The sequence below is a fragment of the Malaclemys terrapin genome, chromosome 13 (genome assembly GCF_027887155.1).
Source record: "Malaclemys terrapin pileata isolate rMalTer1 chromosome 13, rMalTer1.hap1, whole genome shotgun sequence".
NCBI classification, from domain to species: Eukaryota; Metazoa; Chordata; order Testudines; family Emydidae; genus Malaclemys; species Malaclemys terrapin.
In genome coordinates, this window is record NC_071517.1 from 9,661,536 (window position 1) to 9,679,506 (window position 17,971).

At 44.1% G+C, this 17,971-nt stretch overlaps 1 protein-coding gene across 1 annotated transcript in view; it reads right to left on the reverse strand.

Moving 5' to 3' along the window:
- RAB11FIP4 (RAB11 family interacting protein 4) overlaps positions 1–13,803 on the reverse strand; it is a 211,142-nt gene extending 197,339 nt beyond the window's left edge. Inside the window, exon 1 of the mRNA XM_054048097.1 lies at positions 13,599–13,803. Coding sequence (XP_053904072.1) covers positions 13,599–13,751 — 153 coding nt within the window. The 5' untranslated portion in view covers positions 13,752–13,803. The remainder of the gene's footprint in view (positions 1–13,598) is intronic.
- Between the last annotated feature and the right edge of the window lie 4,168 nt (positions 13,804–17,971).

A 17,971-nucleotide genomic window follows, 5' to 3' on the forward strand; every position in this document is an offset into this window, starting at 1 on the left:
AGAATACAAACTGCTTGGCTCCAACTACCTTTCAGCCACTCTCACTGCCATTGCATTTGAATGGGCTGGCCCAGCAAACCTCCCTGTCGCTGCCCAATGGGAGAGGGCTGTCAGCATGCCCGCTGCTGCAGTGAATAGTCAAATACGTCTCTGCTTGTGCCATCTTGGCTGATACACCAGGTATTGAACTAGAGACTTCCAGAGTTAAACACATACAGCCTGAGCTACAGAGCCACAGCTTGCTTGCTGGAGCTATGACAGGCACATATCCTCTGTGGATTGGGCACAGCTACATTTGGGAATGGGATTCTATGGTGGGATTGCTTGCAACAGTAGGGGACTGGACACTCTGAGCTAGGAGGTCCCTTCCACCCTATGTTCTACATTTCACTTAGTCTGTTGCACTCTATATGGCACTGCAACTGTACTGTAGATTCAAAGGAGACAGGAACAGTGCTCATATGCCATACTCTTATATTAAGCAGCCCCATCAATGGGACTAGTCAAGGGGAATAAGGATATCACAGTCTGGCCCTTACTAGAAACGTTTGACCCTCCTCCTCTGAGACAGGTCAAATCCAAAAGCTCCTCTTGGCATAAGGTGGCCATTTCTAGAGTTGTCTTGAGGTTGTGGTTATTTGGAAGTGCCATTTGCAGGGACGGAATCTTACATTTATATGGAGGGAAAGAGGAAGAGTTTGCCCTGCTGACCAGCTGGAATGTGGTAGAATCCTCGGGTCAAATCACGATTCCCACTGAAATGTACTAAAATTTCAATAGTGATTTCAGTGGGACCAAGATTTCCTGGGGGGCCAGTTTCTGCCACTCTTCCTCACATTGATGCCGCTCGTAGTCCCACTGAATAGCGATGACAAAATCTCCCCCTTGCCATTTACCCTTTCGTTTCCTGGGATCCCTTCCTCCACATTTGAGTATTCTTTCCCCCGGATTATGTATTTAGCCAGTCTTTGAGTGGCCTCCACTGAATTTTGATTCAGTGCTTGGAACCCAAGCAAGTTCTAACAAGGAAACGCCTATAACAACTGTACTGCAGCTTTCTACGGCATTACAGTTCCCAGTAGCAACGTTGATATAAAATGCAGAGTTGCTGCCTTTACTGTAGGATACTGTCATATTTTCCAATCGTGGAACAGACTATTGAATTGGGACCAAAGAGGAAACAATGAGTAGAGGCTATTTTGTCCCTCTCTCTATCCATCCTCTTGCCATCAGATTTTCTGACTGAAATAGCTCTAAACTCATAGCTGTTGCAGAGATTAGCTACCATGAACTACTGGCTGTCATATGGTTTAATTAGGTAAAATATGTTCTTCGAGTGAGCATTTAGTCACTTGATATGTAAACAATGAAAACAACAATATTTTGCTACAGAGATCCTGAAATCTATTAATAACATGCAAACAGTAAGAAAGCTGTTTGTGTACGCTTTTTTTTTTTTTTAAATCAGAACAACAGAAGTGGAGTAGGAAAAAAAAATCATATGTTCAAAAGACTGTCTGGATTGTGTCAGGAAGGGTCATTTCACTGTGATACATGGAGCTGCAGCAGAAACTGGAAAGAAAATGATTTGTGTGTTTCCACTTCCTCCTTGCAAAAAATAAAATCCACAACAACCCAGTGATTGCTGATGCTCAGAACAACCCAGAGGGAGTGGAGAAAATATGCAGTAGTAGGTGTCACAGCAACAGAAGACAAATAATGGTGGGTTTCCAGGGCTGGGAAATTATGAAGAATATTATTGGTGAATATAAATCATAAAAATAAATAAGCTATTTGTGGTTTGGTGCATAAATAAACAGAATTTTTCAGAATTTTTGATAAGTAAATGTTCCAAAACCCACCAGTTCTTTTATGGCAAAGTAGCCAAAGCAAGGAACAAATGAATGTGTGGTGATGGGCTGAGATACGTAGCTGGAACAGACATACATAACTAAGGAAATAGAACCATGTCTTAGACACCAGAAAGGCAGCAATAGAATGGTAATTATACATGATTAACATGGCATCCTATTAGGACTACAATATGCATACAGAGCAGCATGCATTTAATTGTACTGTCATACTGAGTCCAAAACATCATCCAGAGTTGTATTGCTAAAGCAAAAGGAATATTAAAGATAAATTAGCATGGTGGTTAGAAAGCATAATCATTTAGATAATACTTTAAAATATAATATCCTGATTCCCAGCCCAGTGCCCCATCCATTAGACCATACTGTCTCACAGGTATTTTGGATAAGTATTTTGTCTGTGCATTTAATTGCCATCACTCATTAGGAGGCAGAGAGTGCTGCAGAACTAAACTAAAAATCAGGAGTTAGGAAGGACTCTTGATATTTTTGTTTTAAATCACACTCATTTATAATCACAGGGAAACGCTCTCTTTCCCTTCAAGTGAGGCCCTTTAATTACGTTTTGAATGGCAAGTAATTGAGATGTATTATACAGTGCTTTTGTTTATAGTCACACTGTTGTTATAAAACCAAATTCTATACGACCAGCGATTGTGTCTGCCACTTCCTATTATCTACCTAATCACACCCTGGACTGAGTTAGCTATGTTGCCACACACAAATGGGTATTTATTCAGCAACATCTGCAGGTATCGAGGCCTGAGAACATACCTCTCTCAAAAGGAACTGCAGTTTAAACACTGCTATGATTTCATTTGTAGTTCCTGCATAGATGAACAAAGTTAAAGTAGTCTTATGAAGCTAGCCTACCTTACAAAGTAAAAATCCAAGTTTCTAATGTGCTCATTAATGTTTGGCTTTGGAATCAGATGCCATTAATGGGAAACATGGCACTGTTGATTGCACAAGGAATAATGAAATCATTTTACTTCGATGAACATTGTAAGGGAATTAAATGTGTGTCCGCTTTGTTAGTCTGAAAGGTTTTCTGCAGGTTATCAATGGGTTGTGCTAAACTGCAGATGACAATGGAGCCTTGAGACCATGTTAGCTTCTTCTAGCATCCAACTGGAAATTCTCCTGTATCCCCCAAACACTGCACCTTTCCTTGCACAATTTTGCATAACTCATTTTTCAGAGCTTAATCATATTAGAGTGGTAAAATCCATATGCACTGGAAATTTGAATACCCTCTAGAGTTGCATAAGCAAATTTCTGGAGAACACCAACACACGTCACACCTGAAGAATACTAGTTTTTAGGGCTGTCGATTAATCGCAGTTAACTCATGCGATTAACTAAAAAAAATTAATCGCAATTAATCGCAGTTTTAATACACTGTTAAACAATAGAATACCAATTGACATTTATTAAATATTTTGGATGTTTTTCTATATTTTCATATATATTATATTATGTGTTGTAATTTAAATCAAATTATATTATTTTTAATACAAATATTTGCACTGTAAAAATGATAAAAGAAATAGTATTTTTCAATTCACCTCATACAAGTACTGTCATGCAATCTCTTTATCATGAAAGTGCAACTTACAAATGTAGTTTTTTTTGTTACATAACTGCACTCAAAAACAAAACAATGTAAAACCTCAGACCCTACAAGTCCACTCAGTCCTACTTCTTGTTCAGCCAATCACTAAGACAAACAAGTTTGTTTACATTTACAGGAGATAATGCTGCCCTCTTCTTATTTACAATGTCACCAGAAAGTGAGAACAGCCATTTGCCTGGTATTACTTTTGTAGCCAGCATTGCAAGGCATTTATGTGCCAGATATGCTAAACATTCATATGCCCCTTCATGCTTTGACCACCATTCCACAAGACAGGCTTCCATGCTGATGACACTCGTTAAAAAAATAATATGTTAATTAAATTTATAACTGAACTCTTTGGAGGGAAATTGTATGTCCCCTGCTCAAAAAAAATCTGTTTTACCTGCATTCTGCCATATATTTCATGATATGGCAGTCTCAGATGATGACCCAGCACATGTTCATTTTAAGAAGACTTTCACTGCAGATCTGACAAAACGCAAAGAAGGTACCAATGTGAGATTTCTGAAGATGGCTACAGCACTCGACCTAAGATTTAAGAATCTGAAGTGCCTTCCAAAATCTGAGAAGGATGAGGTGTGGAGCATGCTTTCAGAAGTCTTAAAAGAGCAACACTCTGATGCGGAAACTACAGAATCTGAACCATCAAAAAAAGAAAATCAACCTTCTGCTGGTGATATCTGACTCAGATAATGAAAATGAACATGCGTCGGTCTGCACTGCTTTGGATTGGTATTGAGCAGAACCCGTCATCATCATGGATGCATGCCCCATGGAATGGTGGTTGAAGCATGAATGGACATATGTATCCTTAGTGCATCTGGCATGTAAATATCTTGCGACGCCGGCTACAACAGTGCCATGAGAACACACCTGTTCTCACTTTCAAGTGATGTTGTAAACAAGACGCAGGCAGCATTATCTCCTAGCAAACTTGTCTGTCTGAGCGATTGGTTCAACAAGAAGTAGGACTGATTGGATTTGCAGGCTCTAAAATTTTACATTGTTTTATTTTTAATGCAATTTTTTGTACGTAATTCTACATTTGTAAGTTCAACTTTCATGATAAAGAGATTGCACTACAGGACTTGTATTAGGTGAATTGAAAAATACTATTTCTTTTCTTTTTTTTACAGTGCAAATACTTGTAATCAAAAATAAATATAAAGTGAGCACTGTACACTTTGTATTCTGTGTAATTGAAATCAATATATTTGAAAATGTAGAAAACACCCAAAAATATTTAAATAAATGGTATTCTATTATTAACAGTTCAAATTATTTAAACACGATTAATTTTTTTAATCGCTTACTAGTTTTACATTTTAACAGCATAGACTGAATCTAGCATGGAGAGAGAGAGAGAGAGAGAATCTACATAGAAAATATCCAGTCTTGCCAAGCAGCTGGGTAATTAACCTCCCTAATTTCAAGCCGTACCTCCAACAATGTATAAAATGGAAGCGGCATTGGATTGTATTTGCAGGATCTACATGTTGAGGTTTTTCTCAAGTAGATTTTGCATTTGATCATATGACAACACAATGCTACTGTAGCTATATCAAAGATAATCTCTCAAGGTAGCTCTAAAGCAGATTTATTTAAATAAAAAATTCAAGAATGACTATTAAAACCATGTGTCTTTTCTCTGGTTTTTAACAAAAGCCTACTCATTGTGATCACTGGCATAGAGTATTTCAGAATACAGCAGTAGCTAATTCTTAAGTGTGTGTGTAACCCACTCTCAGTGCTTGTAGCTCTGAAATGCATTCCTATTACATAACAAATTAGACTTGTAAGTGCACAGCAAACCTTACAACATTTCTCCTCATTACAGTGCTGTAGCAAACATATGATTAACAATAAGGACTAAGCCTACTTTATGTCACCTGGTTGGAAATACATGGTTGGATGTATCAGTAGGTTTGTTTAAAGCACACTGCAGTACTGGCTTGCATTGAATTAGGAAAGCTACCGCAACTGTACCTTGACTAATCCAAAATCCCTTAAGCATCCTAGCGTACCGTTTTCAGAGTAGATTTTTTTTTCCTACCCAGTCAAAACGATATTAAATATCTGATCATTAGCAAATTACTTTAGTGAGTCAAAATGTGCACCAGCCTAGGTATTTATAAGAGAACGCTGTTGCATGGGAACTGCCCTTCTGTCCTCAGCATGGCTGGGTGAATATTTATTTGCTCTTTCAAGAAGTATTTCTCTGAAAAGCAGAGCACGAGGAAAGTGGTAATTCTTTTCTGCTTCTATCATTAGAATAATACCACCCTTTGGTCATGCTCTAATACTTTTCCTTTGAAGTCTCAATGTTACAAGTCTTATTTTCCATATTGGTAGGTGCTTATTATAAGGCTACAGCATACATTAAACTATTTAAAGACATGGCTGGATTCTGTTTTCAGTTACACTAGTGTAAATCAGGAGGAATTTCATATACCTCAGTGGTTTAATTCTAGATTGTCACCAGCATAGCTGAGAGAAGACTCTAGGGACGTAGGTGCTATGTAAGACCACTTCGGCAATGGAGAAGTGCTTTTTGTACAGGAAGGCCATTACAGAGCAGTTCTTTACAGTAGACCCTCCGCTTCAGTGCATGACCTCAACAGATACTCTTAGATCAGAGCAGTCATTCTCAACCTATTTACCATCACATGCATATGCAGCTCTCTATGTGTTATGTGTGCCACATCCATACAATACATATACACTATCTCTATGGCCCTGAGAATGTCACACGGGCCGCAGATATATGCTGTTTGGGCCGCAAGCGGTCTGCAGGTTGAGAACCACTGCCCTAGAGGATCGTTTGAGAGCAGATCAGGATGGGGTAAGACGTGGCATGACATAGATCCAGGGTTACAACCTACGGTATGGGTGTATGTGCAAGGATCATGGCTCTAAGGAGCCAGGGTAGGAGAAAGTGGAGGGGCAAAGAAGAAGATTCCCATCCCCCATAGTTTGATGCTTTGCTACACTCTATTGGTCTCTATATGCCAAAGGAGAAAGGTGCGGATTTGCTCTTGGGATTCTGTGTACATCTGGCCTGATGCTGCTCTCACACACACCAATTCTACACCGCTGAAGCTGACTCCAGTGGAGTTACTGTCAATTCACAACAGTATAATTGATAACACCCTACAGGTTTTTATTTGCTGCTGAAGTTCCCTCTTAAGTGCAATACTGTTTCTATTCCTGGCAAGTATTTGTTGATCTTAATATTACGCACACTGCTGTCTAAGTCTGAACACCTGTGGCTTTTAAAAAAAAATGCTCCAAAAGGTGATTACTTCTCTGAAAATAAATAGTCAACATGTTTATCATATTTCACTTGTTGCTGAAAACTGAATGTACAGTTTAAATAGAATCTAGTATTATGAAACATTAACTGGCAACAGACTTGTGAAATACACGCTTTCACATAACCCCTTGCCAGGAACCTGAGTACATTTAACATGTAATTTGCAAGGCCTCTAGACACATCAGCTGCAAGTGCAACTATTTTCTAAGTAACAAGAAATCAGATGGCAAACAACTCCTGGCTTTTTCAGTGCTAGAAGTGTTTCCCCAACTAGTGATTACACATGATCCAGCCATGGTATTTAAAATGCAGTGTGTTTTCCACATCTTTCTTCACAATCCCTGGTGAGTGGGCATACGTTTGGCAGGCTGGCATTTCCACTCCTTATGTAACAAACTGCTCAGCAACATGGAAGTTTCAATAACAGCTATCTGCGGGGTGGGTTTTGCATGCAGTCACCAAGAACAGAGCCAGCGTTGTCTAGTGGATAGACAGGACACTGCACCAGGATTCTAGAGACCAGGCTCAGCCACTGACCTGCTGTCTGACCTTGGTCAAGTCATTTCACCACGGCTTTCCCTTTTATTTAGATCTTTGGGGCAGGGACTATCATTATATGCGTGATTGGGGCCTCTGCATGCTATTGGAGTATAAATAATAAGAATTCACTGGTGAAAGGGTTACACTGTTTCTCTTTTAAACTGTTCTGCATTGCAGCTCTCAGGTGTAAAAGAGACCATGTTACTTCAATTAGGCCAACATGTAAGTGTTGCATGTATTAAACCAAAGCTCAGTAGAAATGTTTCCATAATAAAAAGCAATCCAATGAAAACAGTTGTTTTGAACCCAACAAATATTGCCTTGCAGCATTTGAAACCTCAAGCACTGTATCGAGGAGAAAAAAGAAAGTGGCACTGACTATAAACAAAAGTGAAACTGATGTCACGGATTTCCAGCATCCAGAGCTAAAGGAAAAAGCAAGCTCAATAGTGGAAAAGTGACAAGCAAATTGGAACTTTAAACTTCTTTTACTTGTAATAATCTAAGGGGGACATTTTCAAAAGGCACAATTGGGCACCGAATTCCCATCAGTGCTTTTGAAAAGTCTCCCACCCTCCACTGTTCCTGGGCTCATAGACAATAAATGTGTCTGTTTGCAACATATGGTTTTCAGTTGACAATACCTCCTTAAAAACAACAGCTATATGTAATCTTCCTGCTCTCACTGAAACCAGTGAAAATTTTGGCTGGGAGAGGCAGCAGGGTTCGGACCATATGTTGTAAAGTACTTGGGGAGCCTTTGGGTTAAAAGCACCATGTAAATTTAAGATACTTAGTATTATTTGGCCCTTAATGTTTAATATGAATTGCTCCTTCCTGTATGTATTAATATCTGTATTACAGCTGCAGCCCCGATGGGCCTCATCACGCCAGGTGCTAAAAACTAAACCCTGATCACACAAACACTTATGCACATGCTTAACCGTGACTATGAAAGTAATTTAATTGACTTCAGTGAACTACAATAAGGTCCCAATCCTGTAATGAGCCCTGCCTGGGCGCAGAGGTCCACTCGCATGGAATTCATTGCTAGATCAGGGTCCAGTAATAAAACAACAGACCCTGCCTCTATAGAGCTCAGAGCCTAATTTAAGACAGGGTATGAAATCAAGGCAATACTTCCAAAGACTTCAGTGAAGCCAGGGTTTCATCTAGGGTGTATAGCAAAGAAGGAGTGGGGTAAAAGTTGCTGCAATAGAGAGTTTTAAATAGGGCAACAGAAAAACAATTTAATCATCAGTGATAGGAGCCATAAAAAAAAACCCCAACGTTTAATCATATAAAAGCTAAAAATTTTCAAGTTTCACCTCTGTTATTTTGACTGTGCAGATGAACAAGAGGGCTGCTTATTCCAGGCAAAAACCTGCTGTTTTGCTGCAAAATTTTGCCTTGGAGCAAATTTTCAGAAAGTTCCTGATCTCTTTTGAATGATAAATTTCATCAAGTTGACCACAAACCAACCAAACTACCAACCACAGAAAGGGTAAAAATGTCATACTATGTTAAATTCTCACAAACTTTGGCAAATAACTCAGATTTTTTTCCTCAAGAATTTGTAATATCAAAGTTTTGCTTGGCCATGGCTACAAATATATGAAGCCAAGGAGGAGGATTGTCAGATTAAGTATGGCAAGACTGAATTAACCAAGCCAAATTTCACTCTCATTACACTAGTGCAACCTCATGACTATTTGTGCTGAGAGTGTTATAGATAGTGGGGATGCAACAGTGCAAATTCTGGTCCTTCACATGTGAGGTATAAGATACACAGAACTGAAAGGCTAAAATCATTAATATATAGGGTCCAATCAATCTTCTGTTAAAGCCAATGGAAAGATTCTCATTGATTTTAATGGAGCTGGATTGGGCCCAGAAAATGTAGAATGAAAACCAAAAGTACATTTAAACAATGAATTATCATGTGTTAGAATACATTAAAGAGGACAAGGCAGCTCTCTGGCAGCGTCTCTTAGGTTTAATTTAATCTGACACATTGCAGATTTTCCTGCACAATCGTTATTAGGCCCCTGTGGAAGCGAGTTTGGGATGGCTGTACTGTTTTGGGGAACTGATTGTTTCCGTCTCCTGAGGTCACCAGTGATACATAGTAAACAAAGTTCATTTTGAATGACACTTTTTTAAACAGAATGGCAAAGTCATTATCCACCCACGATAAGGTATTTACAGTACATTTGCACTAGGATCATTGCCTCTGTCTGTGGTTTCATAGCAAATCTCTCCCAGTGGTTTGCATATCAAATTGGCTCAGCTGACAAGTCCAGAGATGATTTTTCAAACTGCCCATTCTGCAAACTCTGCCCCTGGGCTCGGAAAGCCAGCGGGGCTTTCCCTGCCTCTTACGTTACTGCCAGCAGTGAAGATCCTGCAGTCAGAAAGGAGCAGGCATGTTTGTCAATGATGCATGGAACAGAATAGCGTCCAGCTTGCTGTCTCTTAGCTAATCTGTCCGTGCCAGGAATAATCTTGTCTTTGTCAGTGAAATGAGCAGACCTGATTCAGCCATCGCTAAATAGCACAATGCAGTTTGTATATCATCACTTTTCTCAGTTGGGGTCCTAATGCCTTGTCTGATTTTGGACATCCCTGTCCTCCTTCCCTTTTCCCCATCTTTTCCTCCCTTCTCCATATTTCTCTGCCTGCAAAGTTCTTCCTCCCTCCACGTGCCCTACAGGTTCCATATTTCTCTGCCCACAAACTTCTTCCTCCCTCCACGTGGCTTACAGATTCCACTAAATCCTCCCCCTCACTGATCACCCTACACACCCTTCATATTGTTTCCTGCCATGCATGTTCCATATTTCCCTGCTGCTGTTCCCTGCACTGCCTCATGGCACACCTATTTGGCTGAATTCCACTGGGAAATCAATAACTTGATTGGGAGTGGAGGAGGCCATCCTTCTTAGAGCACTCAGTCTACTCCTCTGATGACCATGACACCATCACTGCATCGGAAATACAGCCTCTTGAAGCATCATGTCAAAGAACCGTGATTACTTAACGTGGGTACTGGAAAAGCTTGGTGCTGTCTATAAAATAAGGATCCTGCGAAGTTGGAACAGCTTCAACACACCCAACCCTCCTTATTTCCTCCTTCTTGTAAACTCTCAACCCCCTCCCCCCATTTTATTTGGTGATATCCAGCAAGAATTAGAGATGAATCCGAGAAGGCAGTATTATGATCAGGATCAGGCTTCGGTTGTGGTTGAGACCAAATCGGGGCTAAGGTTTGGCAGCAGATTCAACAGCACTGAAATCACATATGCGAGTCTCATGAGATTTTGGCCCCAAATGGTAATATTTTAGCTGCAGCAACCAAACCTAGAAAATAGCACCAAACCCTTCTGGAGTAGGAGCTGTCCCAGAACCAAAACTGTAGAGGCAGAGGACATGAATCCACATGCACATAACACTCTAAAATTAAAGGAGTTCAGATGTGAAGTTCTGATTTGGTCCATCCAAATCTAGCAACAATGTAGTATACCAACTACTGTGGGCTTGATCCAAAGCCCAGCGAAGTCAATGGGAGCCTTTCCAATGACTTCAACAGGCTTCAGATCAGACTACATATACAAAGAGAAATTAAGACAAATTGTAATATGCATGCTACTAAAGATATAGAGGTAAATTCCGTTCGTCTCATCTTTGTAAGCATATTTTTCAAACATTGTCAGTTACAGCTAACGAGAATGCAGTGATGATTACAGGGCATTTCTCATTACCATTCACCCTGTTTAGCTAGACATATGCTGCAGTCTATAGTTTAATCTCTTATTTGCATATTATTTATTGTTCTGGCACCTATTCAGTAATCTAGGCCCCTCCCAAAATTCAGAATACACCATTCATGGTTTATAATTTCCCAATACAATACTTTAGTTCATCAGTCCCCCCCCTTTACATATTTCTAATACATTCAGCTACAAAAAATAAAGACATTTTTAAGACATCATCTGATTCAACCTTTTATCTCCAGTTTATTCTCCCTGCTCCCCTCCTAATAACCTGGTAGATTTCCATAAATTCTAAAGTCAGAAGGAACTTGATCATCTAGGCTGATCTCCGGCAAAACAACGGCCAGAGAATTTCACCAACCTTCCGAACTGCCAGCAAGAAAAGGTTATTGATGTAGGAATGAAATAAATACAGTAGTACAAAAACCACCCACAGTACAATGCTTCTTGCAACATGGATTTAAGAATTTAGGCCCTTAGTTTATATAGGAATGGATAACTTTTCAAGGGACAAATAAAAACAGAGAGATCAATAGAGCTGACTCCTATTAGTCCTTTCTTCTCCTTATATTACTGGTTATGGAAAAATAACTCTCGTCTCTCATTAAAGAAATATTCAACAACAGGTCTATGACTAGATATAAGAAATGGAGCCTCCTGTATCCTCTTTCTTTAATTTAATTAACAAGTCTTGTTCCATTACCAGTGCTAATCCAAAAATTAGTAACTTGATTTGACAATAATTATGAATTTATTATGCTTTTTGGCTATAGTACTTCCTTGGAACCCTTTTATAAACGTATCTCTCTTTACAATCTCCGCAGATTAATTTATTTTACCGCATTTTAAAAGGTCAGAACTTTTCATCCCAACACCAGCTGTGTTTTGTTGTGCTGCTTCCTTTTTTCAAGTGCCAGAGCATTTTGTTATGTAGAGACCCAGCGATGAGGTACCAAATTCTGAAGGGGGGAATCTTCTCATGAAATACAAGATTTCATATCTGGTTAATTTTGTTTGAGATTTCTCTCTTTACTAAATAATTTAAGAGGAACTGTTTCAACTGAAATTCGTGTAATTATTCTAATAAATATTGGGCCAAATTCTGTTCTTACTTACACTACTGTAATGCAGTGATAATGGTTCCACTAAAGTAATGGCTCCGCTGAAGCCAGTGGAGTGACTCCAGATTTACACCTGTGTCAACGATAGACTGACTTTGGTCCATAATTCTAACTCACACAGCTTTTCTGTGAGTGTCATTGCAGATTAATATGATGCTGCTAAATGGCTCCACGGGCATTCCAGAACACACTGGTGTGTTCTTTAAACACCAGGAAAGCCAAACGGGACTTACTTGTATAAGGAATTATGACAGACCCATGGCAGAGTAACAGGATTTGCAATAAAGGCACTCATTTCGAAGGAGAGTCTTGTTTGTGTAATCTATGGAGCCTATTTTCAGATTGTCCACATAGCTAAGGAGGGAATGGTACCATGCCAGAGAAACCTTTGCTTTCACCAGAACAGTCATGCCTGGCAAAATAACGAAAAAGAACAACAACAACAAAAAACCAAACAGCAGAACCATCGCATCTGTTTGCTAGTGCAGGTGTATTTCTGCTTAGAAAGTCAATGCTGCCATTGAACGAAAGACCAGTTTTGTAAACAAGGTCAAACCCAGGTGTTTCTGAGAGTCAGGTGGCTATCTGCATCAGGACAAAGGAGCAGGGCAGGAAATAAACTAAAGAAAATATGAGCCTGTCCCTGCAGTCTGATTCAGACCAAAAAAATGGGCTGAATTCTGTGTTGCCTTACCCCCAACTGTTTATTGGCATGGAAGGCAGGGCAGGGTTTGGCCTGTTTACCTGCCTGGCCGCAGGGTGGTATGTTCAAAGACAGAAATCCCAAATATTGACTTCAGTGAAGTTACTCTCCGTAGGGACAAGAGCAAGAGAACTTAGACAACAGAATCAAGAATAGGGGCAAAATGGGTGGCCTGCATAAACATCCCCGTCCCCCTTGGCAAGCGAGGTCTGGAGTCAGATCAGCAGAGAAGTAGCCCCACGCTCCCTGATTGCTCTCTTCCTCCTCTAGGCTGCAGGAGAAAGTGCATTTCCAGGCAATCCCCTCAGACGTGCTTTGACCGAGAGCAGCCTTGCCCTGCGGTACCGGGCGCCTCAGGGGAGAGCCCCCCGCCCGGAGGCGAAGCGCTGGTGACAGGAGGTGGTGGCAGGGGCAGCCCAGGGGAAAGTTGCTGCAAACGGGCAGAGATGCTGCAGGGGGGCGGGCTGGGGGAGGCTGCAGGTGCAAAGGGAGTGGATGCAGGACGGGGGAGGGGAGGGGATGGGAGGCAGGCGGGAGCTGCCGGGTGAACTGGGGCAGGCAGGAGCCGGGAGCCAGGGATGGGGCTGGAGGAATCGTTGCCCCGCTCGGGAGCTCCCCGCGCCCCGAGCCCCTCTCACCTCATCCCCTTGGCCGAACTGCAGCCCCAGGGCGACGAAATGCTCCACCCGGATGAAGCCGTCCGCATCCTCGTCGCACACGTCGAAGACCTCCTTGAGCTTCCGCAGGAACCGCATCCAGTCGGCCTGTTCCCCGAGCCCGCCGGGCTCCATCCCGGGCACCTAGCGGCGGCCCCGCGCGAGCCGCCAGCCGGCAGCAGCCATGATCGCCCGGCTGCCTCCAGCCGCCGTGTGACATCAGCCAGCCGCGGGGAGGGACCACAGAACGGGGGGGGGAGCGGGGATGGGAGAGGGGAGGGGGAGAACCAGGGAGGGGGGATGGGAGAGGGGAGGGGGAGAACCAGGAGAAGGGGAGGGGAGAGGAGGAATGTGAGAGGGGAGGGGGAGAACCAGGGGAAGGGGAGAGGAGAAGGGGGATGTGAGAGGGGAGGGGGAGAACCAGGGGAAGGGGAGAGGAGAGGAGGATGTGAGAGGGGAGGAGGAGAACCGGGGGAAGGGGAGGGGAGAAGGGGGATGTGAGAGGGGAGGGGGAGAACTAGGGGAAGGGGAGAGGAGAGGAGGGATGTGAGAGCGGAGGGGGAGAACCAGGGGAAAGGAGAGGGGAGAGGGGAGAGAGGGGAGGGGGAGAACCAGGGGAAGGGAAAGGGGGGATGTGAGGACGGAAGGGTAGAACCAGGGGAAGGGCAGGAGAGAGAGGGGAGGGGGAGAACTAGGGGAAGGGGAGAGGAGAGGAGGAATGTGAGAGGGGAGAGGGAGAACCAGGGGAAGGGGAGGGGGAGGGGGGATGTGAGAGGGGAGGGGGAGAACCAGGGGAAGGGGAGGGGGAGGGGGGATGTGAGAGGGGAGGGGAAGAACCAGGGGAAGGGGAGGGGAGAGGGGGGGATGTGAAAGGGGAGGGGGAGAACCAGGGGAAGGGGAGAGGAGAAGGGGGATGTGAGAGGGGAGGGGGAGAACTAGGGGAAGAGGAGAGGAGAGGAGGGATGTGAGAGCGGAGGGGGAGAACCAGGGGAAAGGGGAGGGGAGAGGGGGGATGTGAGGGGGGGGAGAACCAGGGGAAGGGAAAGGGGGGATGTGAGGACGGAAGGGTAGAACCAGGGGAAGGGCAGGAGAGAGAGGGGACGGGGAGAACTAGGGGAAGGGGAGAGGAGAGGAGGAATGTGAGAGGGGAGAGGGAGAACCAGGGGAAGGGGAGGGGGAGGGGGGATGTGAGAGGGGAGGGGAAGAACCAGGGGAAGGGGAGAGGAGAAGGGGGATGTGAGAGGGGAGGGGGAGAACCAGGGGAAGGGGAGAGGAGAAGGGGGATGTGAAAGGGGAGGGAGAGAACCAGGGGAAGGAGAGAGGAGAAGGGGGATGTGAGAGGGGAGGGGGAGAACCAGGGGAAGGGGAGAGGAGAGGAGGGATGTGAGGGGGAGGGGGAGAACCAGGGGAAGGGGAGAGGAGAGGAGAGGGAGGATGTGAGGGAAGAACCAGGGGAAGGGAGAGGGGGGATGTGAGGGAGGAGGGGGAGAACCAGGGGAAGGGGAGGATGTGAGGGTGGAGTGGGAGAACCAGGTGAAGGGAGAGGGGGGGATGTGAGGGCGGAGGGGGAGAACCAGGGGAAGGGAAGGAGAAAGGGGGGATGTGAGGGCAGAGGGGGAGAACCAGGGGAAGGGAGCGGTGGGATGTGAGAGGGGAGGGGGTGAACCAGGGGAAGGGAGGATGTGAGAGGGGAGGGGGAGAACCAGGGGAAGGGAAGGAGAGAGGGGGGATGTGAGGGCGGAGGGGGACAACAAGGGGAGGGGGAAATGAGGGGGAGGGTAGAACCAAGGAGAGGGGGATGGGGGAGAAGGAATGTGAAAAGGGATGGGGGAGAGAACAGCGAGTTTTAGTGAATATGGGGGAAGGAGTCAGGCGAGACCATTCCTTAGAGCTAAAGGCAAACAGGTACCAGCAGGAGACACAGCCACCTCCCCAGGGGTCTCTGGCTCCGCTTGCGCCCCTAGGTACAGGGCTGCACTTTGCAACCAGGTCAGCAGAGAGATGCGGCTGCAGCTGCTAATGGGAGGAGAGCCAGGAGGCCTAAGCAAAGCCCTCCATTACCCTGGATCTGGTAAGGGAAGAAAGGGGAACTCACATTGCTAGGGGGTGAGGGAGAGAAGGGCGCATGTAAAATGGGGAGGAAGAAAGAGAAAAGCAAAGAAAAAATGTGGGAGGAATGAAATAATCTGTGGGGACAGCAGCCAAAGGATGTTTTTGTGAAAGAAAAATGGTAGGGGCCACTCACCTGGTATAAAGTGCATGAAGGGAAATGGCCCAAAGGGGTTAGAGGAAAAATTGGGGGTGGAAGAGAGAGTCAATATTTCCTGGGGATGGGGAAAGAACAAGGAGACAGGCTGGGGTAGGGTGAGAGCCTGAGCAGAAAACTAAGAGCAAAGTGGGCAGCATGCTTTAGTAGTGGGAGCGTGGAATTGAGGCTCAGAGAACCTGGGTTCTATTCCCGGCTCTGCCACTGGCCCACTGAGTCACTCCACCCCTTTGTGCCTCGGTTTCCCCATCTGTAAAATGGGGGTAATACTTGCCCTCCTTTATAAAATGCTTTGAGCTCCACAACTGAAAAGTATCATGTAACAGCTCAGTATTAGAAGTCATAGAATATAAAATAAAGAAGAATCAGATTAAATTGAGGAGGGCTGGGGATGAAAAGAAAATGTGTGGCTAAGATAAAGAGAAGGCAAGCACCCATCTGGTCCAGATAAAGTGAATAGTTGCATCTTACTTTGTCAAGTATCAGAGGGGTAGCCGTGTTAGTCTGGATCTGTAAAAAGCAACAGAGGGTCCTGTGGCACCTTTAAGACTAACAGATGTATTGGAGCATAAGCTTTCGTGGGTGACTGCCCATGCATCCGACGAAGTGGGCATTCACCCACCAAAGCTTATGCTCCAATACATCTGTTAGTCTTAAAGGTGCCACAGGACTCTCTGTTGCATCTTACTTTGTGCTACTCAGAAAACATCCCGCAGCAGTGTTGGTTTGTAAGCGGGGACATTGCATGGTGATATAAGTCAGACATGACTAAGTCATTTAATGACTCACCTGCCATTGCAAGTTAGGCTTTCCTGTTATTCAGTGTAAATTTATCCTTTCTTAATTTAAGCCCTTTGCTACTTTCCCTGCCCTCCGCGCCCCTCCCCCCCCCAGTTTAAAATAACCCTTCTAGGCTATATCCATGAGTGTTCTGAGGAGTGGGTCAAAGGAATGGACAAAGAATGGGTCCCTCTTTCTGAACCATGCCTTCGGGCCCGTTAATCTTGGGGGCAGCCTTTGGAGCAGGTACTGTGAGTTCATTTAGGCTCAGGTACTTGACGGCTCAGAATCTGGCCAGACACACTTACTCTTGCAAAAAGCACCCGGTCGTTAATAAGTACAACTGGCCATTACTTCAGTTTTACATTGCGTGTGATTTTATGAGTGATGTTTTGCAGGCTGTCAATAAGGCTGCTCACTTAAAATGCTCTGTGCTAAAGATTTTACAGTTAGCGCTGGACTTTGAATTGAAACACGATCTCATTCATTTCTTGCTTTAACAAAGCAAAATAACAAAGGCCTCACATTCCACCTAATGTCTCTGGAAATGCCATGATAGAAGGAAGCCAGCCAAAATGCTTTCCTCCCCTGGGAGGCAGGAGGTGTACACCCCCCAAGAAGTTTTGGTTCTCCAAAGGGGCACTTCATCCTAAATGTGTGTACATGTAATGTTCATGAAGAGGGCTGGCTTGACAGCCCTGTGGGCTGATGTCTTCTGTTGATCCATAGAACGCTGACAATGCAAGGAACAGAAGCAGTGTAAGCTTCCCACATCCTGCCACCTTAATTTGAAGGGGTCACATATAGAGGGCAGGGGTTAAAGTGACACTGTCACCTTGATACTTCTTTAAATAACCTATTTTAAAAATTCCAGTTTCTGTAAAACAGCCTTTAAATAAATACTCTGTCCTGACATTTAAAAAAAATGTATAAGGTTTTTCTGCTCCTGTACCCATGTTTACCAGTAGGCTGACCAGATAGCAAGTGTCAAAAATCGGGACAGGAGGTGGGGGGGTAATAGGTGCCTATGAGAGAAAAAGACCCCAAAATCGGGACTGTCCCTATAAAATCGGGACATCTGGTCACCCTATTTACCAGGGTCTTTCCATCATGGAAGAAACTGACTTTGAAGTCAGTGGGTGTCAGGGCCAGGATATAAGTAGCCAGGGCTAGTGGTTAGCATAGGGCAGGGTGCTGGGTTCCCATGCCAGTGGGGTTCAGAACCAGGAGGTCAGGAATCAGGCTGAGTCAGGGTCAGGTAGCGCTCAGTGAGCAGCCCAAAGCACGGTGGAGCCCAGCACTTCCTTCT